The sequence below is a fragment of the Phyllobates terribilis genome, unplaced genomic scaffold (genome assembly GCF_046119375.1).
Source record: "Phyllobates terribilis strain yellow unplaced genomic scaffold, ASM4611937v1 Scaffold_3__8_contigs__length_932513732, whole genome shotgun sequence".
Classification (NCBI taxonomy): Eukaryota; Metazoa; Chordata; class Amphibia; order Anura; family Dendrobatidae; genus Phyllobates; species Phyllobates terribilis.
The window spans coordinates 505685493-505710873 of NW_027362763.1; the positions used below are offsets into that span (position 1 = coordinate 505685493).

A 25381-nucleotide genomic window follows, 5' to 3' on the forward strand; every position below is an offset into this window, starting at 1 on the left:
AAGAGCAGCACAACTCTTTCTTTTGCCATGGACTACCAGCTGATTGTTCTTTTCTTCACTGGTACAATATAACAAGCAGAAAAACCTCTCTGTGAGCAGGACATCAACTAAATAAATGGGAACAGTTCACATGGCTTCACTGGAATGGTGACAAGCGATAAAATGGCAAGATCAAATTTCTAACATTTTTCTATTGCAATGAAATCACATATAACACCAGTTCTTCATACTTCAAACTAAATTCCCTAAAAACAAAATACGGACACATCGGTATAAAACAATGATAAATAATTTTATTTTTGGACAAAAACTATTTTACAGCGCAGTATCACTTCCTTGTGAGGCGGCTATTTTGGATTCTCTTTCTTCATAAATTGCAGAAACCAACTGAACAATTTCTGGATGTTTAAATTTTCCTAGAACATAAGAGAAAACACTTGATTTAATGTGCATTAGGATAAAAAGAAATGTGATATGAACATAGTTAAAAGTGGAATTGTATGAAATATTATGCTCATATCAGTGGAAAAGGGGGAATTTAATTAGCAAAATACTTAAAGGGATCCTGTCAGGTCCCCCGTGCCACCAGAACCACCAGCAGGTGTGTCTACATATGTAAATTCCCTGCATTACATACACAAACATATCTTTAGAAAAAGTATTTCTAAAGTCTGTTTATGATATGTAAATGAGGGCTTTGACTAATCGATGGTGTGTAAGGCCCCGTCACACTTAGCGACACTGCAACGATCCCGACAACGATACGACCTGTTAGGGATCGTTGCTACGTTGCTATGTGGTCGCTGGTGAGCTGTCAAACAGGCAGGCTCACCAACGATCAGGGGAGCAGCGACATCGTGGAAAGAATCTTTCCACGATGTCCTGGTTACGAGCCTGCTGAAGCAGGAGCAGGCTGGTAACCATGGTAAACATCGGGTTACTAGGAGCACACGCGCACCTAGTAACCCGTTGTTTATCATGGTTACCACTCTGCTACGGTGAGCGAGAGGTTACCGCTCACTTTAGCAGGCTCGTAACCATGATAAACAGCAGGTTACTAAGTGCGAGTGTGCCCCTAGTAACCCGATGTTTATCATGGTTACCAGCCTGATCGCTGCTCCAGCTGGTCACACACAGCGATGTGTGCTGACCAGCGGGAGAGCAACGACCAAAAAATGGTCCAGGACACTTTGCAGCGATCAGCGACCTCACAGCAGGGGCCTGATCGCTGCAAAGTGTCACACATAGCGACATCGCTGGTGAGGTCGCTGTTGCGTCACCAAAACCGTGACACAGCAGCGATCTCGCTATGTGAGACGGGGGCTTTAGTGTCCCCAGACTAGTCAGCCCACTTAGCATGTTAGCACTGCACATGATCAGCTCTATACACCCAACCATGCGCTGGCAGTCAATTTCTGAAGCTGGTTCGCCAGTGGCTTTGCTGTAGTCCTTGCCTGTAACAGCTTTCTCTCTATACTACTACAAGTGCTTCTCACTAAATTAGAATATCATCAAAAAGTTAATTTCAGTTCTTCAATACAAAAAGTGAAACTCAAATATTATATAGAGTCATTACAAACAGAGTGATCTATTTCAAGTGTTTATTACTGTTAATGTTGATGATTATGGCTTAGAGCCAATGAAAACACAAAGGTCATTATCTCAGTAAATTAGAATACTTTATAACAACAGCTTGAAAAATGTTTTTAAAATCCGAAATGTTGGCCTACTGAAATGTATGTTCAGTAAATGCACTCGATACTTGGTCGGGGTTCCTTTTGCATCAATGACTGCATCAATGCGGCGTGGCATGGAGGCGATCAGCCTGGGGCACTGCTGAGGTGTTATGGAAGCCCAGGTTGCTTTGATAGCAGCCTTCAGCTCATCTGCATTGTTGGGTCTGGTGTCTCTCATCTTCCTCTTGACAATACCCCATGGGGTTAAGGTCAGGCGAGTTTGCTGGCCAATCAAGCACAGTGATACTGTTTTTAAACCAGGTATTGGTACTTTTGGCAGTGTGGACAGGTGCCACGTCCTGCTGGAGAATGAAATTTCCATCTCCAAAAAGCTTGTCGGCAGAGGGAAGCATGAAGTGCTCTAAAATTTCCTGGTAGACGGCTGCGCTGACTTTGGTCCTGACAAAACACAGTGGACCTACACCAGCAGATGACATGGCTCCCCAAACCATCACTGATTGTGGAAACTTCACACTAAACCTCAAGCAGCTTGGATTGTGGCCTCTCCACTCTTCCTCCAGACTCTGGGACCTTGATTTCCAAATGAAATGCAAAATTTACTTTCATCTGAAAACAACACCTTGGATCACTGAGCAACAGTCCAGGTCTTTTTCTCCTTGGCCCAGGTAAGATGCTTTTGGCATTGTCTATTGGACATGATTGGCTTGACACAAGGAATGCGACACTTGTAGCCCATGTCCTGGATACGTCTGTGTGTGGTGGCTCTTGAAGCAATGACTCCAGCAGCAGTCCACTCCTTGTGAATCTCCCCCAAATTTTTGAATGGCCTTTTCTTAACAATCCTTTCAAGGCTGCGGTTATCCTGGTTGCTTGTGCACCTTTTTCTACCACACTTTTTCCTTCCACTCAACTTTCCATTAATATGCTTGGATACGGCACTCTGAACAGCCAGCTTCTTTAGCAATTACCTTGTGTGGCTTACCCTCCCAGTAGGCTCCATGATTGTGGAGCCTACTGAAACAGACTAAGGGACCTTTTAAAACGCTTCGGAAGAATTTGCAGGTGTTTTTTGTTAATTATTCTAATTTACTGAGATAATGACTTTTGTGTTTTCATTGGCTGGAAGCCATAATCATCAACATTAACAGAAATAAACACTTGAAATAGATCACTCTGTTTGTAATGACTCTATATAATATATGAGTTTCACTTTTTGCATTGAAGAACTGAAATAAATTAACTTTTTGATGATATTCTAATTTAGCAAGAAGCACTTGTATGTAAAGAGTGAGTAACTTCCCAGCGGAAGCTGCCCAAAGAATAAGAATATCACTTCTGTTAACCAGTTCAGAAAACTTGAGGCACTTAAAAGAAGTGACATAAGATGGAACATGTGTACAGTACATTTTATGTGGCACTTTTTTAGGCGCTCATACCCTAAGAAAATGTTTGCATGTAATGTATTTACAGTTGTTTAGGATGCCTGCTTAGGGGAAATGAACATGAAAACAATAGACTGTTCCGTAGAAATCTTCATTCTACAGATCTTTCAAACACTGAAGCCACTGGTTATATATTCGGTACCTGCAGTTGAATCATAGAAATCTTGAAGTCTTCCCGGTCGCTTTTCAATCTCTTCATACTCAAGAGCCTGGAGGATCATCTCACACTGGTCCAGTTCTTTCACAAACTTTGCTTCAGCGCTGGATTGATGCTCATACTCCTGTGTGCAAAGCACCAATTGTTTTAATCTATACATACATGAATATGGTGTCCACTGTGAATTCATACAAATGAATGCATAAAATTACATCAAAATGTCCCCATTTGTCAGATCGCCCTATTCATCAAACAGTTTACGTCAATTTCGTGACTACTTCAAATGACAACTTTTACTCCAGCTTTGCCTACTTTTTGAAGAACTTTTCTGAAAGAGGCGTGAGATTCTGAGCCAAGTCAGAAGCAACAAAATGTGCGCCACAAAAGTACTGTACATTTAAACAGTTATGTATTCCACCCTAATTTATTTTGAATTTATTTATTTTACTCACATATAGCACCATTAATTCCTCAGCGCTTTACAGACATCACCATCACTGTCCCCACTGGGGCTCACAATCTACATTCCCTATCAGTATGTCTTTAGAGTGTGCGAGGAAACCGGAGAACCCGGAGGAAACCCACGCAAACACGGGGAGAACATACAAACTCCTTGCAGATGTTGTCCTTGGTGGGATTTGAACCCAGGACCCCAGTGCTGCAAGGCTGTAATGCTAACTACTGAGCTACCGTGCTCCTAATTGGAGCATACTTTTTAACCCCTTCACGACCTTTTACGTACCCATACGTCATGGTCGGGAAGCAGTTCCCGGCCTTTGACGAATAGGTACGTTCTGGCGATCGGGTGGGACACAGGAGCTGTGTCCGCACAATTAAAATAAAGAAAAAAAATAAAAAGAAAATATTATGCCATTGAATACGTATATATATGTAAAACAAACAAATAAAGTACACGTTTGTTATTGCAGTGTCCGAAACGACCTGATCTATAAAACGGTCTCAAGTTAACCCCTTCAATGAACACCATTGAAGGGGTATAAATAGGGAGGAAATGGTTGAGGAGGTAAAGGTGGCTGGGACCCTAGGAGGCAGCGATCATGCTATTATAGAATTTTGGATAACTAGAGGAGGAAGACATGTGAAGACTCAAACTTCAAGGTTAGATTTTAGAAAGGCAGATTTTAAGAGACTCAGAAAGAGAATAGGAGGGATCCAATGGCTGGATGTCCTTAAGGACAAAAATGTCCAGGAAGGATGGGAAATTTTTAAAAATGAGATTCTCAAAGCACAATCGTTAACAATCCCGAAAAGTAGGAAGAATGGGAAGCATTTAAGGAAACCAGGATGGATGAACACAGAACTTAAACACATGCTAAAAAGAAAGAAAGAAATGTTTATTAAATGGAAAGAGGTAGGCATATCTAAAGAAGATTATAATGCAGTCTGCAGATCCTGCAGGGCACGTATCAGGTTAGCTAAAGCTGACAATGAATTAAGGCTTGCAAGAGATGTCAAAAGCAATAAAAAAGGATTTGGGGGGTATGTCAAAAGTAAAAGAAAAGTCAAAGATGCTATAGGATTTTTACAGGATGAAAATGGAGAAATGGTAAGAGAGGATGTTGAGAAGGCCGAACTTTTTAATTCCTATTTTGCATCTGTTTTCTCTCAGAAAGAAAATGTAACATCAACTGATCTTCACTGTCCTTTTAAAGGAATAGAGGAATCCAAGTTATCTGTAAACAGAAAGATTGTGAGGGAATATTTAGCTAACATAAATGAGTTCAAGTCTCCAGGTCCAGATGAATTACACCCCAGAGTACTGAAGGAGATCGTAGAAGAAATTTTAGAACCACTCTCTATAATCTTTGAAAATTCTTGGAGAACAGGAGAAGTCCCAGAAGACTGGAGAAGAGCAAATGTTGTTCCTATCTTCAAAAAGGGGAAGAAGGTGGACCCAGGGAACTATAGGCCGGTGAGTCTGACTTCTATACCAGGAAAGATCTTTGAACAAATTATTAAACAACATGTAAGTACATGGATAAGAATGAAGTGATTAACCAGAGTCAGCATGGGTTTGTAACTAACAAGTCATGTCAGACTAACTTAATTTCCTTCTATGACAGAATCACTGACTGGGTGGATCAGAGAAATGCTGTAGATATAGTATATCTTGACTTCAGCAAAGCATTTGACAAAGTATCTCACACCATCCTTATTGAAAAAATGACCAAGTATGCAATGGACCAGGCAACTGTTAGGTGGATTCATAACTGGCTTAGTGATCGGACTCAAAGGGTGGTTGTAAATGGCTTCACATCCAGCTGGATGAATGTCTCAAGTGGGGTACCACAGGGCTCCGTCCTGGGACCTGTATTGTTCAACATCTTTATCAATTATTTAGATGAAGGAATTGAGGGTAAACTGATTAAATTTGCTGATGACACAAAGCTAGGAGGGATAGCTAATACTAGAGAAGAGAGAGAGAGGATTCAAAAAGACCTAAATAAACTGGAGCAGTGGGCAGCAACCAACAGAATGGTTTTTAACAGGGAAAAATGCAAAGTACTACATCTGGGCAATAAAAATGAAAAAAGCATATACAGAATGGGAGGAATAGAGCTAAGCAACAGTACATGTGAAAAAGACTTAGGTATACTAATAGATCATAGACTGAACATGAGTCAACAGTGTGATGCAGCAGCAAAAAAGGCAAATACAATTCTGGGATGTATTAACAGAAGCATACAGTCTAGATCACGTGAAGTCATTATCGGTCTTTACTCCTCTTTGGTCAGACCTCATCTGGAATACTGTGTACAGTTTTGGGCACCACATTTTAAAAAAGACATAGACAAACTGGAGCAAGTTCAGAGAAGAGCGACCAGAATGGTGACTGGTCTGCAAACCATGTCCTATGAGGAACGGTTGCAGGATTTGGGAATGTTTAGCTTGCAAAAAAGAAGACTGAGAGGAGACTTAATAGCTGTCTACAAATATGTCAAGGGCTGTCACATTGTAGAAGGATCATCTTTATTCTCATTTGCACAAGGAAAGACTAGAAGCAATGGGATGAAACTAAATGGGAGGAGACACAGATTAGATATTAGAAAAAACTTTTTGACAGTTAGGGTGATTAATGAGTGGAACAGGCTGCCACGAGAGGTGGCGAGTTCCCCTTCACTGGACGTCTTCAAACAGAGGCTGGACAGACATCTGTCTGAGATGATCTAGTGAATCCTGCTTTGAGCAGGGGGTTGGACCCAATGACCCAGGAGGTCCCTTCCAACTCTACCATTCTATGATTCTATGACCATAAAAAAGGCAAAAAACTATGCTTTTTCATCATACCGCCTAAAAAAAAGTAGAATAAAATGCAATCAAAAAGATGAATGTAAATAAACATGGTATAGCTGAAAATATTATCTTGTCCTGTTAAAATCAAGCCGCCATACACCTGTCAGCGGAGAAATAAAAAAGCTATAGCTCTCAGAATACAGAGATGCAAAAACAATTCTTTTTTTCTATCAAATAGTTTTTATTGTGCAAAACCAGCAAAACATAAAAAAAAACTATAGAAATGTGGTATCGCTGTAAACGTACTGACCCAAAGAATGAAGTAGTCTTATCAATTTTACCACACACTGAATGGCATAAAAACCCCAATAAACAATTCCTGAATTGCCGGCTTTTGTTCACTCTGCCTCCCAAAAATCAGAATTGAAAGCAATCAAAAAATGTTATGCGCATGAAAATGGCACCAATAAAAATGTCAACTCATCTTGCAAAAAACAAGCAGTCACATGACTGTCGGCAGAGATATGGTAAAATTATAGCTTTCAAAATATGGCAATGCAAACATTTTTTTGGGGGGTAAAAAGTGTGTAATAGTAGCCAAACAAAAAAAAAAAACAGATATAAATCTGGTATCGATGTAATCGCACCAAACCGAAGAATAAAGTCACCATATCATTTATACTGCATGAGGAACGATGTAAAAAGAAAACAACAATTTTTGACCTGCTGTTGATTTGTTCATTCCGCCTCCCAAAGATTGCAGTAAGGCTCGGCTCACATCTATCCTGCGCTCTATGCTGAATGCTTCCACCAAAGTTTCTGTGTAAATCTCAGAAATACATGATTCAGATTGAACCCTAAACAGAATATTCTCTATGAGGCAGATGGAGAAACTTTGGAAGGTGTCTAGCGGTGACCATCTTTTTAGGCGTGCACAAAAGCGCAGTCGGCCAGAGTTTTGTGCACCTCTGAAAAACCAGAAACAGCTAAACAAAGGCCAAACGGAGTCCGGAGTAACTTGGCCTGCCTCATTAGTGAATGAATCCATCATGGGTTTCATCTGAATCATGTGTTTTGGATATTCAGGCTGGGGTCACACTACCGTACAACACGGCCGAGTGCTATGCAATAAAACACTGCATAGCACTCTGCTCAGTGTTATTCTATGGGGCAGCTCAGATCAGCGATTATTTTCTCATGCCGATTCGGCATGAGAGAACAATTGAAGAATTCTGAAATTTGCAGCGAGACTCGATTCACTCGAACCCATACAAGTTTATGGGTGCGAGTGAAACATCGGCCTGCACTCTGATGTCATCCCAGTGCAGTCCGATATATGCAGTTAGGCCATGGAGGAGATGGAGAAATTACTTGCTCCGTCTCCTCCATTCTCTCATGCAAGAGGATCGGAGCACTGTAGCATGACACTGCTCACGCTCGCAGCAGAGCAGGAGCCGAGTGTCATTAGCATCTCGCATCGGATGCCACATACTGGTGTGCTGCCAGCCTTAGATGTAAACTCTGATGTAAGTACTCAGCATACAGTACAGGATAAATGTGAACTGATCCAGAATTTTCTCTACCCTAAAATGCCACCAATAAAAGCTTCAACTCAACCCACAAAAAACAAGTTCCCACTCGGGTCCGTCACCTGAAAACAGAAATATAGTGGGTGTCCCAAGTCACTAGTAGCACAAAGGCTCTTAAAAAGCGACATGGCTCCCACCAAAGAAATCTAGGGAAATCTGTGCTCCCAAATCCAAATGCCCCCCCCCCCCCACCTTGCTGAGCCCCACAATGTGCCTAAATGGCAGTTAGCATACACGTTTGACATTACCGTAGTAAGAAGAGTCCACTTAATTTACAGGTGCGTGGCTCCAGAAGCACAACTTGGGTAACAAGGTACTGGGCACTACAATGGCATATTTGCAATTATCATTCTGCAACTTCCACTGTGTGTTTGTTTCTGGAAAAAGCCCATAGCATAAAAATCGGCATTACATCCATAGATTAATTCCAAGAGGGGTGTAAATTCCAATAAATGCTCACTTGAGGGGGGTTTCCACTGTTTAGGCAGATCAGGAGTTCTGCAAATGGAGTCCGCAAACTATTCTAGAAAAATCTGGGCCGCAAAAGTCAAATAGCGCTCCTTCCCTACCAAGCCCTGCTGTGCAGACAAACAGTACTGTACAGCCTTATTTGCGGCACTGCCACATTTAAAAGAAAAAGGAGAAATTATGTAATAAATTATGGGGCCATTTTTACCCATTCCCCTTGCGGAAAAATAGAATCTGAGGCTAAAACAATATTTTAGTGATAAAAAAGTAATTATTAATTCTTCACCACAGAATGGTATAAAATTCTGTAACACACAGTTGTGGTGTCAACATGCTCACTGCATCACTAGAGGGTTTCTGCCATTTTGGCACCTTAGAGGCTCTGCAAATGCGACATGACGCCCACAAAACATTAAATTAAGATCTGCATTTCAATATGGCGCTTCTTCCCTTCTGAGCTTTGCACTGTGTCTGAAAAGTAGCTTCCGACCCCAAACAGAATATTGGCGAACTCGGGAGAAATTGCGTAACAAATTATATGGTCCATTTCCTTCTAATAGCCCTTTTGAAAATGTAAAACTTGGGGCTAAAACAACACTCTTGTGGGAAAAATTTTTTTTTTCATTTCCGCAGCCCAATGTTACACAATTCTGTGAATAATCTGTGGGTGTAAATTGCTCACTACACCTCTAGACGACTTTCTCAAGAGGTGTGATTTCCAAAATGGGGTCACATTTGGGTGGTTTCTGCTGTTTTGGCACCATAACATCCCTTCAAATGCTACATGGCACCTGCAATCTATTCCTGCAAAATCTGCACTCAAAGTCAAATAGTGCTCCTTCTCTTCCGAGTGCTGCCATGTGCCCAAACATTTATTTTCCCCATATATGAGACATCAGCGTGCTCTGAGAAATAGCACAACAAATTATATGGTTCATTTTCTCCTGTTACCCTTGTGAAAATGAGCAACTTGGCGCTAAAGCAACATTTGTGGGAAAAAATGTGTTTTATTTTCACGGCTCAACTTAATAAAACTCTGTGAAGGACCTGTGGGTTCAAGGTGCTCACCACACTTCTAGATAAATTCCTTGAGGGGGGTCATTTCCAAAATAGTGTCAGTTGTGGTTCTTTTTCACTGTTTAGGCACATTGAGGACTCTGCAAAAGCTACATGGCGTCCGATATCTATTCCAGTCAATTTTGTATTCCAAAAGTCAAATGGCGCTCTTTCCGTTCGGGCACTGCTGTGCGCCCAAACAGTAGTTTTCTACCACATAGACGTACTCAGGAGAAATTGCACAACAAATTTTATGGCCCATTTCCTCCTGTTACCCTTGTGAAAATGCAAAACTTGGGGCTAAAGCAACATTTTTGTGGGAAAAAGTAAAATGTTAATTTTTTTCCTTCCACATTGCTTTAATTCCTGTGAAGCACCTGAAAGGTTAATAAACTTCTTGAATGTGGTTTTGTACACATTGAGGGGTGCAGTTTTTAAAATGATGTCACTTGTGGGTATTTTCTGTCACATAGGCCATTCAAAATCACTTCAAATGTGATGGGGTCTCTCTAAAAAATTTTTTTTTGCAAATTTTATTGGAAAAATGAGAAATGGATGATCAACTTTTAACCCTTCTAACTTCCTAACAAAAAAAATGGTTTAAAAAATGATGGTGGTGTGATGTAAAGTAGACATGTGGTAGATGTTATTTATTAACTATTTTGTGTGATATAACTACCTGATTTAAAAAGCATAAACATTAAAAGGTTTAAAAATTGTGAAATTTTAAACATTGTCACTAAAATTCCGATATTTTTTCAAATGAACGCAAAAAATATCAACCTAAATTTACCATTAACATAAAAGTATGTGTCAAGAAAAAAATCTCAGAATCAGTGGGATCCATTGAAGTGTTCCAGAGTTATTACCTCATAAAGTGACAGTGGTCAGAATTATAATACTTGGCCTGGTCAGGAAGGTGAAAACAGGCTGGGGGGTAAAGGGGTTGATACATTTTGCACAACTTACCGTATTTTTCGGACTATAAGACACACTTTTTTCCTCCAAAACTTTGGAGGAAAATGGGGGTGCGTCTTATAGCCTGAATGTTGGGCGAGAAGGGGGTATATATATATATATATGATGTGTGGGGGGAGCGGTAGCAGCGGAGCACAGGAGGCAGCAGCCGCCTGCTGCAGCCTACACTGTCCTCGCTGCTAAAGAAAATGAATATTCACTGCTCCCCTCCCCATGCCCATGGGGCGTGGGGAGCAGTGAATATTCATGCTCCTTAATAGCGACACACAGTGTAGCCGCGCTGCGGCTGCTGCTGCTGTCGGAACCGCCTGAGCCCACTGTTAAAGGGTATGAATATTCAACCTCTTTCCACGCCCATGGGAGTGAAGAGGGGGTGAATATTCATGCCCTTTAATAGCGGGCACATGCGATCTCCCAGCAGCAGCAGGAGCCGCGCTGCAGCTACGCTGTGTGCCGGCTATTAAGGAGCATGAAGTCACTGCTCCCCGCGCACACAGTCCCGTTGTGGGGAGCATTGACTTCCGACAGCTGATCTCTCCTTGTGAGCTGCGCATGGTAGTGACACCATGCGCGGCTCACATGGAGAGATCAGTGCGGGCAGACAGGACATAGCGCTGGAGGAGAAAAGAAAGGTGAGTAGGGGTGTTTTTATTATGTGCAGCATGATGGGGATTAGGGGGATACCAGGATAAGGATGGGGGGCATACATACCAGGATAAGGCTGAGGGGGGCATACATAACAGGATAAATATGAGGTGGCCATACATAACAGGATAAGGATGAGTGGCCATACATACCAGGACAAGGATTAGGGGTGCCATGCATACCAGGACAGGGATGACGGGTGCCATGCATACCAGGACAGGGATGACGGGTGCCATGCATACCAGGATAGGGATGACGGGTGCCATGCATACCAGGATAGGGATGACGGGTGCCATACATACCAGGATAGGGATGACGGGTGCCATACATACCAGGTTAGGGATGACAGGTGCCATGCATACCAGGATAGGGATGAGGGGTGCCATGCATACCAGGATGGAGGGATGCCAGGCATACCAGGATGGAGGGATGCCAGGCATACCAGGATGGGGATGGGGGCCATGTATAAAAGGAAGGGGGGCATATATACCAGGATGGGAGATATTGTCAGAACTGGGGGACATTACCCCTACACCAGTGTTAGCAGAAGACCCCCTCCCCCTTAAAAGTGCATCATGAACACATTTTTTGCTTAAATTTTTTTTCTATTTTCCTCCTCTAAAACATAGGTGTGTCTTATGGTCTGGTGCGTCTTAGTAGTCCGAAAAATACGGTACTTCAGCGCATTATTCATCAAGCCTGGCATACAATACACCAGGCACAGTTTTGATTTTCAGTTACAAGAGAGCACGTTTCTAATTAACCCTTTAATGCCCCATGAAGGGTACACTCTGCTATTCAGAAGCAGCTCCATACAGGGCAGATGCCTGCTATATCGGCAGTGCCCACCGACCGCTACTTTTCAACTCTTAAATGCCGCTGTCAATTACTCAGAGAAGAATTTAAGTGCTACAATCCAAGTGCTAGATGGGCAAGTTACTTTTCCCCCATACCCATCATATGTTCTCACCAATGATGTCCAGCCTGTCTCTGAGCGTCATAACAGACTCATTTTTACTATACAGAGCAATACTGTGATCACAGGGTCAAGTCCCCTAAGGGAACAGAGAAAAAAAAAGTAAAAGAAAAAAAGTTTTTAAAATATAAAAAAAAAACAAAGAGCTAAAAACTCAAATCACACTCCTTTACCACAGTTCAGTTAACAATAAAGAAATGTAAAAGAAATAAATAATAAAAAAAAAATGCACGTATTTGTTAAAACCACACTCATATCGAAATGCAAAGTGGAAAGTTTTTGGCTGCTGCAACCCTACAAGAAAATGCAATAAAAAGCTATTAAAAGCACTGTATCTACCCCAAAATTGTATCAATAAAAATAGGTCACCACTCAAGAAAAACATGCCCTCACACGCCTCCATTGACCAAAGTCTTTTCCAGCACATCATATGATAAAATGAATGGTGTCATTCAGAAGTACAATTAGCCCCACAAAAAAAACACACTCTCAGATGGGCATATCGGAATGTAAATAAAGTTACGCCTTCCTCTAATAGGGGGAGGAAAAATGAAAGTGCAAAAACTAAAAATAGCTTAATCCAGGGGCGTACGGTCCATAGAGGCAGACCACACTGCCGCTATGGGGCCCTTAAGACAGTGGGGGAGGCGCCCAGGAGTCGGGAGAAGTTATCCACCTCTGCGAAAGTTGTGTGTTGTGCCGAGCAGAGGTTGACTCTGTGTCTGCTGAGGCTCGGTTACAGCAGGAGAGACTAGAGCGGCAGCTTACAGTATGGCCCCTGCCAGTGCTCACCCTGCCCCACTGCTCTTAGAACATGGCCCCTGCTCTCTTTGCCCCCTGCCCTATAATTATAGCAAGAGAGGAGCCAGCTCTGCAGTCGGGCCACAGGAGGAGGGGAGGCTGCACCAAGATGGAAGTACAGCCTAAAGGAAGAAGAAGCTGCTGAATGCATCATGTGCAATCATCTGCAGGGCGGGTAAGTCTATGTGTAATGTGTGGGTATATATGTGTAATATGTTTGTATAGAGGTGTGAAATATGTCATGTCTATATTTGTGTACATATGTGTATGTGATGTACATGTATTTAGTACATCCATGTATTCTCATGTGGTCATATGTGGCATTTCAGCTCCATTACAAGTTTGAGAAAGCCTTGTGCAGTGGGGCTCAAGTGCCACATGTGACCATATAGGTGAATAAATACATGTAATGAGGTCTCTGGTGTGGCTGTTGTTCTTGTATCTCCTCTGGAAAATATGTCCGTGTTCTGTACCACCTGAGATATAGAGCGCCGACTAAGGGCTCTTTCATGCGTCCGTATATTTCCGGTACCGGAAAAAACTGTACCGGAGATATCTGTGTCCGTGTGTGGCAGCCGTGTGCCGCATCAGGAGCACACGTACTGGTACTTGGGAATCAGTGTACAGATAGCGCTGTACCCAGGTGCCGGTGCTGAACATTGCCCTCATAATGGGTCCCTGCTGGCGCTGCAATCAGCACCAGCAGGGACAATAATGGGAGTAGTAGTGTCTGCTCCTGCAGTGTCCCTGTGTAAAAATAAGAATAAAATAAAAAATCCTTATACTCACCTGTCCTAAATGTCCCCCGCTGTAATCCATGCAACTGCTCTCACCGGGGAGAATGACTCCTGCAGCGAGTGGCCCCTCGAGCTGCGCTAGGCTCAGTGAGTGACAGGACACCGCTCGCTGAGCACATCTTTGGGGCTTGCTCACTACAGGAGTCATTCTCCCCTAAAAACGTTGTCACAACTGCTGCACCCAGTAAACTAAGAGATATATCATTGCAATCAGAGTCTCTTACTACATTATGCTGCACTCAGATGAGGTCGCAAAATCCTAGGAAAGTGTACCTTCAATTTGGAATAAATCAATAGTGTCACCAGCAAAGTGCCCCCACACAATCACAGCTCATCCTCCAAGCTTCACAGTGGGCACCACACATTTTGAAATCAGCTCATCATTTCTGCATACTACAAAGGCATAGAGATTGGTGTCAAGAATCTCAATTTTGACTCATCAGACCATAGTACAAATTTCCATTGATCTAATATCAGTCCAGGGCTGTGGAGTCGGAGTCAGTATAAAATGGACCGACTCCGACTCCTAAAATACATAATAAATTGGGTACAGTAGTTCAATGCAGTTTGTGGGGAATATTTTTTCATAAGAATTTGGGAAAGTTATGAAATGTCCTATAAATGTCTGTCCTATCCCTGATCTAAGGGTCTAGACTTTTAGCTGAGATGAATCTGTGCTACAGTAAATTTATCACTTAAACATGATCCACGTATGAGGAAGTCTGAGTCATTGTCATGGAAATTGAGGAGTTGGAGTTGAAGGTTTGGCTTACCGACTCCACAGCCCTGTGTCAGTCATTGTGCTGCTTGGCCCAAACAAGTCTCTCTGTTTGTGGTCCTCAGGAGTAGCTTCTTTGCAACAGTTCAACCATAAAGGCCTGCTTCTAGCAGTCTATTGTGGACAGCCGATGTAAAGATGGGTCTGCTACTTGATGTCTGTACATCATTTATGAGGGCTGTTACATAAAGTGCAGTCAATTTATGGTTTCTGCAGCTGGCAACTCTGATGCACTTATTCTCTGTAGCAGAGACAATTTTTGGTCTTTCTTTCCTATTTCAGTCCTCATGAGAACCAGTTTCATCATAGTAATTGATGATTTCATGACGGCACTTAAACCCCTACACCCCGAGCCTGTTTTCACCTTCCAGACCAGGCCAAATGTTCCAATTTTGACCAGTGTAACTTTATGTGGTAATAACACTGGAACGCTTCAACGTATCCTAGTGATTCTTCATCACACATTGTACTTTATAGTAGTAGTAAATTTGGGTTGATATTCTTTGCATTTATTTGTGGAAATATTGGACATTTTGTGAAAAATTAGCAAGTTTAAAACTTAATTTTTAAGCGCTTAAACCAGAGAGTTATATCTCACAAAATAGATAACATTTACCACATGTCTACTTTATATGAACATAATTTTTGAAGCATAATCTTTTTTGTTGTAAAGTCAGAAGGGTTAAAGGGAATCTGTCACCACCTGGGACGTTTTTAAGCTATTAATATTGTAATACAGGTGATAAAATTGTTCAAATAGTCATACCTTTATGCCTCATAGCTACGGTCTTGTTGTTGAGAAATCATATTTTAATCCTGTATGTTAATGAGATCTGCCAGGCTCTGGTGCGTGCGGTGTCTGGAAGAAAACTTGGCCTCCGGTGTTCATTTGCGTACCAACCCCCTTCCATCAGCGTCATAGAGCCCTGTGACATATACTGTCTCTCAATGCTACAGAACTGACAAATATGTGGATGCTAAATGTGGTTTAGGCACACTGTAAGGCTCAGAAAAAAGGACGGCATTTGGATTTGAGAGCGCAGAATTCACTGGATTTCTTTGGGGGGGGACCAATTTTGCTTTTCCAGAGCCTTTGTGTGTTACCAGTGTGGGCGCAACGGGCAAGGCCAGATTAGAGGTGTTGTGATAAACGAGCTCAGAGAATCAATACAGAACATGCACACATGTAGTGTCCAACAAAGATTCCACTTTAATGAAATGCAGGTGGGGTTTCTAATGTGGAAGCCCCCTATATTTCCATTAAAAGAAGACTGATCTGAGTGGGAACTTGCTTTGTGGATTGAGTAGATGCTTTCATTGGAAACATTTTACATAACGTTTGGGATAACATTTATCCTGCGCCCTATGATGAGCAATTACATCGGGGTTTCCATTTAAATCTCTGAATTTTGTGATTTAAAATAAAACCCCAGAGGGATCCACTCACTATAATGGATCTATAATTAGTGGGAAAGTTTATAGATCGGGTCGTTCTCGACGCAGAGATACCAAATATTTGTACTTCGTTTATTTTACAATACATACAAATATTCATTGGTATATATAATTTTTTTTTTCATTTTTGTGTTCTTTATTTTGTGTTTTTTTTTTTTTTAAATATTTTTGAAAAACTTAAATATTTTCTCCTTTACAACTTTTCCAGCTTTGACCACTGATCTAATACTCTGCAATGTTATTGAAGTGTATTAGATCAGTCTCGCACACAGGTCGGAGGCATGTCAGCTCTTGCTCTTAGCAGGAACCTACAGACCACTATACCGGGGTGATCCCACGGCCACCATTCAGCCCGGCGTCACCATGGAGACCATCGGCACCACACGATCACAATCACGTTGGGCTGATCAGAGCAGAGAGGGAGCCGACCTCCCTCTCTAAGCCGATTGATGCCGCTATTGCCAGAGCGGCATCAGAGGAGATAAACCCCCGCAATCGGCGCTAACACCAATCGCACAAAAACTGAAAAGGACATAGAAATGCAGATCAGATACTAAATATGGAAAATTATATAGATTTTTTTATATTATATATTTCTTTCTTTTGTGTGTGTTCCCAAGCATTGTAACAATATTTGAAGAGTGTATCGTTTGTACTTGTATTTTCTTTACCATATTTTAACCAGGTAGGCTTTAGATACAATTTTCACTTTTTCCAGAACTTGGTACCTGAGTAGGCAGAAAATAGCTGCTACGATGTCTCCCATACTCAACACACACATAGAAATGGAGGACATTATACAACAGTACGTAGCAGTGCTGCTGTAAATCCAGCATTCAGATGAGATAGTACACTTCGTAGAAGCTGCAGCAGCCGATCTGCCGCTGCTCCTTCCTCCTCTTCCCCTCTCCTTAAAGAAGTTGTCCACTACTTTTCCATTGATGCCCTATCCATAGGATAGAAGGTAGAAACCGCAGCACTGCTGGTAAGGTGCACCAGTAAGGTCCAAAACCAATAGAATAGTAAACAAAACTGGGCACTCCAATTGAGTCAATTTTATGAAGATTTTAATTGCAGTTCAGCACAGCTATTTACAGACGTTTTGGTCGGCAAGACCTTCCTCCGTGTGTGCTGTAGTATAGAGAAAATAACAAAGCTACACATAGTAGACACAACATGAAACAAACAGAATAAAAACATTGTCATGTAATACAATGGAAAGTAATTATATCGCTGGACAAGCAAACATCAGGGTCCTATCATGGAGTGAATAATCATTAGGACCTACCAGACTGCGCAGAGAGATATATATATAAAGTAGAAGTGAAGAGGACACAGTATCAGGGTCAAAGGACTGGGTCTGTGGAGATAAATGGCCATAATAGTAAATGTCACCATAGCCAGAAATGAAAGAACAGCAGTCTAGAAATAGAGAGTGAACCTACCCAAAGGTGAAGATGAAGTGGTGTTGAGGGCGAATGACACGGTATCCACCGCTTCTCCAGCGATATAATTACTTTCCATTGTATTACATGACAATGGTTTTATTCTGTTTGTTTCATGTTCTGTCTACTATGTGTAGCTTTGTTATTTTCTCTATACTACAGCACACACTGAGGAAGGTCTTGAAGACCAAAAAGTCTGTAAATAGTTGTGCTGAACTGCAATTAAAAATCTCCATAAAACTGATTCAATTGGAGTGCCCAGTTTTGTTTACTATCCATAGGATAGGGCTTCAATGTCTGATCGGCCGGGATCCGGCACCCGGCAACTCCGCCGATCAGCTGTTATCAGTGCTGGCGGCCGCCGGCCAGAAGAACTTACTTGCAGTGCTTGGCAGTCTAACTGTAGTGGCTGCCGCAGGGTACTGCATATCGACCGCCGATTCAATTCAATGGGAGAAGGATGTGCAGTACCCCCCAGCGGCCACTACAGCTAGCTGGCCAAGCACTGCAAGTAAGCACTTCCGGCCGGCGGCACCAATAACAGCGGATTGGCAGGGGTGCCGGGTGCGGGACCCTGGCCGATCAGACATTGATCGGATAGTGCATCAATGGAAAAGATCCTAGTTACTTACCGGTAACGGGATTTTACAGAGCCCATGACAGCACCACCTGAGAGAGGGTATCCGCCCACCAAGGACAGGAACCTACTGAATAAAAAGGCGGTACCTCTCCTCCGCATCAGTTTTTTGTTTCAGAGCATGAGAGGGCCTCCGAAGACAGGTTAATACATAACCACCACCTCAACATATGTACTAAACACCTTAAAAAAAGTGCACACCACAGTGATAAAGGGGAGGGAATTAATAGGGTGCTGTCATGGGCTCTGTAAAATCCCGTTACCGGTAAGTAACTAGGATCTTTTCCCCTTCTCCCATGACAGCACCACCTGAGAGATTTATAGAGATTAAATACCAGAGGGAGGGATCACCGCTTGCAACACCCTTCTACCAAAGGACAGATCAGTAGAAGAGGAAAGGTCAAGACGGTAATGTTTGTAAAATGTAGCAGGGGATGACCAAGTTGCCGCCTTACATATAATGTCGATGGGCACATCCGCCTTCTCAGCCCAGGAAGCAGCTACCGCTCTGGTGGAATGGGCCTTCAGGTTCTCAGGAACCGGCAGATTGCTAGAAGAGTAGGCTAAGGTAATAGTATCCCTGACCCATCTAGCTATGGTCCCCCTTGTAACCTTAAGTCCTTTCCTAGCCCCCTGAAAGGATATAAATAAAGCGTCACTCTTTCTCCAGGCTTTTGTCACTTCCAAATACTGGACTAACACCCTCCTAACATCTAAGGTGTGAAGCTTATATTCCTCAGAATCCCTAGGATTAGGATAGAAGGAAGGGAGAGTGATTACTTGAGTCCTATGGAACTTGGAGGCTACCTTTGGAAGATAGGCCGGGTCTGGTCTTAAGATTACTCTATCCATACATACTTGAGTGAATGGATGGTTAATGGATAGTGCGTGTAAGTCACTGACTCTACGAGCTGATGTCAGGGCCACCAATAGCGCAGTCTTTAAAGTTAAGATTTTTTCTGAAACCTTCTCTAAGGGCTCGAAGGGAGGTTTGGTTAATGCTTCCAGAACTAAATTAAGGTCCCAAGGAGGCATTCTTGAAACAGGAATAGGTCTGGATCTATGACAGGCTTTAATAAATCTAATGATCCATCTATTTGCTGCCAAGTCATAATTATACAGTGCCCCCAGAGCAGATACCTGTACCTTAAGAGTACTGGTGGCTAGTCCCATGTTTAACCCCTTCTGGAGGAATTCTAGTATGGCCTCAATAGGAACCCTCCCTTTGGCAGACTGACCTGAGGTAGACAAGAACTTAGCCCAGGTTCTACCATAGATTCTAGTTGTTATGGGCTTTCTACTTGCTAGAAGGGTAGTAACAAGATCTGGAGAAAACCCCCTTTGCGTCAATAGCGACCTCTCAAAATCCAAGCCGTCAAATGCAGGCCCGCTCTTTGGGGATGACAGACTGGGCCCTGCCTGAGGAGATCCGGGATGTCCGGAAGAACCCATGCATCTGCTTGGGACATTCTCTTCATCCAAGTGAACCATGGTCTCTTGGGCCAGAACGGGGCGATCAATATAACCCTCGCCCGTTCCTCTCGGATCTTCCTCAGGATAGTAGGGATCAGTACTAAAGGGGGAAAGGCATAAGCTAGAGTGAAATCCCACTGAATCTGCAGCGCGTCCACCGCAAACGCCCCCTCTTTTGGATTCAGGGAGCAAAAGGTTTCGGTCTTCCGATTGTGTCTGTTTGCAAATAGATCTATCTGGGGCTGTCCCCACCGATCCACAATCTGCTGAAAAACGGCTGGATTCAACTCCCACTCTCCTTGTTTCAAGATGTGACGACTCAAGAAATCGGCCTTTATGTTCTCTTCCCCTTTTATATGCAGTGCCGAGAGCGTAACCAGCCGACTCTCGGCAAAACTGAAGATCTGATCCGCTATTAACATCAGAGGGAGAGACCTGGTACCCCCCTGATGGTTGATGTAGGCGACTGTTGATCTGTTGTCTGACATTATCCTGACGTGAGGACCCTGAAGAACAGAACTGAATTCTTTTAGCGCGTTTCTGGCTGCCAACAGCTCTTTCATGTTGGAAGAGAGGCTTGTCTCGCTGTCCGACCAGAGGCCTTGTACAGAACGATCCCTTAGGTGAGCTCCCCAACCTTCCGCACTTGCGTCTGTTGTAATTGTATCCGACACCTGGAAGGTCCAAGGAACCCCCAAAGATAGGTTGACCGGAGATGTCCACCAGTCCAGGGAGTTGATCACAACATCTGGAAGAGATATTTTCCCATTCAGGCGACCTTTGAGCCGCCTGTCCGCTGCCAGAATCTCCTGTTGAAGACACCTGGAATGGTGCTGGGCCCACTGAACCGCCGGAATGCAAGACGTCATTGTACCCAACAGAGACATTGCACTCCTCAGGGTGATGGTCGGATTGCTGACAATCTGAGATGTTAGGGATCTGATCTTCAGTTTCTTTTCCTCTGGCAGAAGACAGGTTTGGTTTTCCGAGTCCAGAATGAGACCCAGGAAAGACTGAACCCTCTTTGGTTCCAGCCTTGACTTCTCCAGATTTAACAGCCAACCTAGGCGTCTTAGACTGGCCATGACGTCCGCCAGGGCTAGAGCACAGAGTTGACTTGATCTGCCCACTACTAAGAAGTCGTCCAGATAAGGGATGACTAAAATATCTCTTTCCCTCAAGTGTGCTGTGACCTCCAGAATGATTTTTGTGAAGACTCTCGGCGCCATGGAAATGCCAAAGGGAAGAGCTGCGAACTGAAAATGCCTTACGTGCCTGCCGAATTGTACAGCTACTCTTAGAAACTGTTGATGATCTGGCAAAATCGGGACGTGGTAGTAGGCGTCCTTCAGATCGAAGACGCACATAAAACAGTCCGGAAATAACATCTTTATGGCTGATTTTATTGTTTCCATCTTGAAAGGCCTGTAGATTAAATGGTCGTTCAGTCTTTTTAAGTTCGCAATGGTCCTGAAGGAGCCGTCCGGCTTCTTTATTAGGAAGAGGGTCGAATAGAATCCTCTTCCTTGCTCGGGTACAGGTGTTTCCACCAGAACTCCTTTCCTGAGCAGAGAGAGCACTTCCTGCTGTAAGGCTATCTGTTCCACTAAACCTCTGGGGGCTGATATTTTGACAGTGTTCTTGGGCCTGCTCTTGAACTCTAGTGTGAGCCCCCTCCTGATTATCCCTAGGATCCAAGAATTGGATGAAATTTTCTTCCAGGCAGGCAGGAAGTGGGACAATCTTCCTCCCACCTGGGGGGAACTGTCACTTAGGGGCTTTCTTATTCTCCTCGGAGGGACCCCCAAACATGAAGCCTCTGCTATACGGCTTTCGGTCTTTCCAGCTACCTTGGTCTCTGGGAGCTTTACTGCGGCTGTATTTTCTCTTCCGAAAGGAACTGTTAAATCGGGAACCAGACACCGTGGGAAATCCATGTTTTTTGTCTGCGGCTTTATCTAGGATGTCATCTAGACCTTTGCCGAACAAGAAGTCCCCTTCACAAGGGATTGAGCACAGTTTAGACTTTGACTGCACATCTCCTGGCCAGCTCTTGAGCCATAGCGCCCTACGGGCTGCATTAGAGAGGTTTGCAGACCGGGCAGCCAGCCTAACTGAATCTGCCGATGCATCTGCCAGGAATGCAGCCGCTCCCTGCACAAGAGGAAGGTCTGATAGAATTTTCTCCCTAGACACATTCCCCCTGATCTGGTCTTCCAATTGTTGAAGCCAGATCATCATAGATCTAGCAGTGCAGGTCGCTGCTACTGCCGGTTTAAGGGCCCCTGCTGACGACTCCCAGGTTTGCTTAAGGAAGGACTCCGCTTTTTTATCCAGCGGGTCTTTTAAGGCTCCTAAATCCTCAAAGGGCAGAGTGGATTTTTTTGAAGATTTTGAAATGGCCACGTCAATCTTAGGGGTTTTGTCCCATTTAGCCGCATCCTCATCCTCAAAGGGGTACCTCCGCTTGGAGGATGACGGCAGCTGACCCTTCCTCTCCGGTTTCTTCCATTCCCTTTCTATCAGAGATTTAATCCTGTCATTGACCGGGAATGAGCGTCTCCTCCTTTGGTCTAAGCCCCCGAACATAACATCCTGGACTGTTCTGGGCACTTTGGTATCGGTAATACCCATAGTCCCTCTGACGGCTTTAACTAGTCTCTCAGTATTATCAACCGAAAAACAAGGTCTGCCCCCCCCATTATCATCCGAAGACTCCGATGACGATGAGGAGTGATTAGAGGAGGAAGGCAGTTCTCTCGTAAAACGGGACTCCACTGATTCCTCTGATTCTGAAGAAACTAGTTTTCGCTTCTTCTTTTTGAGTGAGGTTAAGCCTCTTAAAGACTCTCTGACCTCTGTCTGGATTAGATCCTTTAATTCTAAAGAAAACCTGGGGGACTCCTCTGCAATGGTTTTCTGAATACAGTCTGAGCATAGGTTTTTGGCATAGGAGGTGGGAAGACCGATTTTGCATAAAGCACACTCCCTGTTTTTATTTTTAGCACTACACTTCTTCGCCTCCTGCCCCAAGAATTAAAAGGAGAAGAAGGAGGAAAAGAGAGAGAGAGAGAGAGAAGAGCACATTATTCAAGGTGAGACTTTCACGAAGATCACTCACCACACTGCCGTTCAGACTAGGGTACCGGAGGCGGTGGTTGCCGTTCACATGAGGGCTCCCATCTGGCGGAGGTGGACTGACGAAGTCTTTTCTGACCAGTCTTGCCGGAACTCGTACGCCCCTCACTGCTATGACTTTGTCGATGGGAAGATTCCCGTTCCATTTGTTTGAGCTGCTTGCGCTGCTTTGATGGCTGTGGCTGCTGCTGTACTTCCTGTGGCGGTGACAGCTGCTGCCCAGGTGACTGCGGTTCCTCATTCATCATGGCGGGGATGCAGACACCGCCATCCTGATTGCTCCCCATCCTTAAAAGCAGTAGGGCTCCACCTCCTTTAGGCTCCTCCCCTTCCGGCAGCGTGCTCATCTCTCTTTTTCCTTTCTTTTTTTTTTTTAATTTTAGCCAGCTGGCGCGCTACCCGCAGATCCACCTGCCTCTGCGCGTGCGCAGCCCAGCGGCACCCGGCGCGCTTGCAGCGGGATGACAGCTTCCCACCCGCGCATGCGCAGACCCGGTTTCCGGCGCACTCCGTGATAGGGCGCGTCAGCACCCCGCGCGTGCGCAGCCCGGACTTCCGGCGCGCTCCGTCACAGGGTGCGACGCGACCTCCACGTGCGCAGCCCGGAAGACCTGCCGGCCGGCGCGCTCAGTTCATCTTTGCGAGGCGCAGACCCGGCCGCAGGCCCCGGCGCACGCGGGGAGGCATCCGAAGGAAAACAGCACCTCCTCCCCACACGCAGACCCGGGCAGCAGCCAGACGGGCTGGGAACAGGGACCATCTGCTGCTTCCACGGCCTCCAGGCCGCACCGTCCATAATCCAGGTACGTGAGGTACCACCTGGTGAGGCTCCCATCAGGGACAGGAACCAAAAACTGATGCGGAGGAGAGGTACCGCCTTTTTATTCAGTAGGTTCCTGTCCTTGGTGGGCGGATACCCTCTCTCAGGTGGTGCTGTCATGGGAGAAGGGGAAAAGTAGTGGATAACTTCTTTAAACCTTTTGAGGCAGAATCTGTAACCTGATCTGTGAGTGATTTGATATGTCTTCATCTCTGCAGGTGGATATAACCCGAGAATTAAGGCAGTGATCAGTGCAGGAGAGGAGTCAGTCAAAAAAGATAGTATTTTTTCTTGGTAATGTTGTTTATTTCTGATTGTATTTTTTTCTAATCCTCTTCCACATAATTATATTTGATTTCGCATGACTGCTTAGCTTGGCTTTCTCGTATCAGGTGACTTGCTGGTTATATCGAGAAAAGAATCTGAGTCACTAATCTGAATGATAGTTTCTGCAAAAAGTAGCAGACAAACATGAGAATTGTATCATATTTCCACTGGTTGCCTAATTATTCCTCATCAGGACCACACAGATCAGCACGTCCAAGATGTATTGGCCTACTTTACCATCTAACTCTCCATTGATTCCGTTTTCCCACGATTTTTCAGTCTATTAAGCTTTCTTTTATAAATTTTCTTTCCTTTAAATCATTCTTCTTCCTTTCAATCACACCAATGAATAATCTTTGCAAGCACTAAGCTTGCGAGAAATCACGCATTGCTTTTTAAAAAACGTATGATCCCACATCATGGAGAAATGCAAGGCTGACGCTCTGATTTTTGCTATGGATGTACTGTTGATGTACACGACATCTGTGCCCTAAACCTGATGAAGTCCAGAATATGTGAACAGACTCTAAAAGACCTAGTCAGTATAACCTAGCTAAAACTTGGAGAGGTTTGGTGGTTTACACTGAGGAGACTATTACCATGTAAGTACATTCGTAATTTTACTTTGCATTATAAGATCAGATAGGGGTAGCAGTTGACATTTCTGCCACCTCGGTCTCGTCTCCTGACATGTATCTCTGGTAAATACTTGATTTTCCCCTGAAATAACAATTGTGGAGCATAACTCTCTATTGGGCCATTCCTTCTTTAAGTCTGCTGAATATTTATGAATAAATTGACAGTTGGGAGTTACGGTTCTCCTTGTCAGAGATGCTTGTCTCTACATTGTAGACATTGGCAGTAAAAATCAGTTAATGTTAGAATGTAGGCATATCCCCACCCCACAAAAAAATAAAGAATATTTGGTGGTGTTGCAGAAGAGCATATCTCACAACTTTGCAGCCTTTACAAAGTAATTTTCCTCCTACTGGTGCCCTAGATTCCCCTTTCATTGCACTCAAAGTATAGTGTAGTATAGTGTCAACAAAAGTGCCCACAAACACTAAGATACCCCCCCACAGTGAATTCCTCCACAGTACCCCCCACACACACAGTATGATGACCCTAGTGTACCACACTCCTCAACTCCCCCGGAAAAGTATGGTGACCCCCACACAACCCTACATGCAGTATAATCAGCCTACATACAGTATAATGGCCCCACACAGTATAATGGCCCCACACTGTATAATGGCCCCACACTGTATAATGGCCCCACACTGTATAATGGCCCCACACTGTATAATGGCCCCACACTGCCCTCCACAGTGTGGACCATACACAAACCTTCACAGTATATAATTGCTTGCATACAGTATAAAGACTCAAATAGCCCTCCAAATATAATGCCCCCCATAGTCCTCTATATAGTATACTGCACTTCCCA

The 25381-nt window shown here is 43.8% G+C and overlaps 1 protein-coding gene across 1 annotated transcript in view; it reads right to left on the reverse strand.

Moving 5' to 3' along the window:
- Positions 1–271: 271 nt before the first annotated feature.
- The window catches only part of HDDC2 (HD domain containing 2), a 47465-nt gene continuing 22355 nt past the window's right edge, over positions 272–25381 (reverse strand). Inside the window, exons 5-6 of the mRNA XM_073676015.1 lie at positions 3282–3420; positions 272–416 (exon numbers count right to left, since the gene is read on the reverse strand). Of these exons, the coding sequence (XP_073532116.1) occupies positions 316–416; positions 3282–3420 (240 nt within the window). The 3' untranslated portion in view covers positions 272–315. The remainder of the gene's footprint in view (positions 417–3281; positions 3421–25381) is intronic.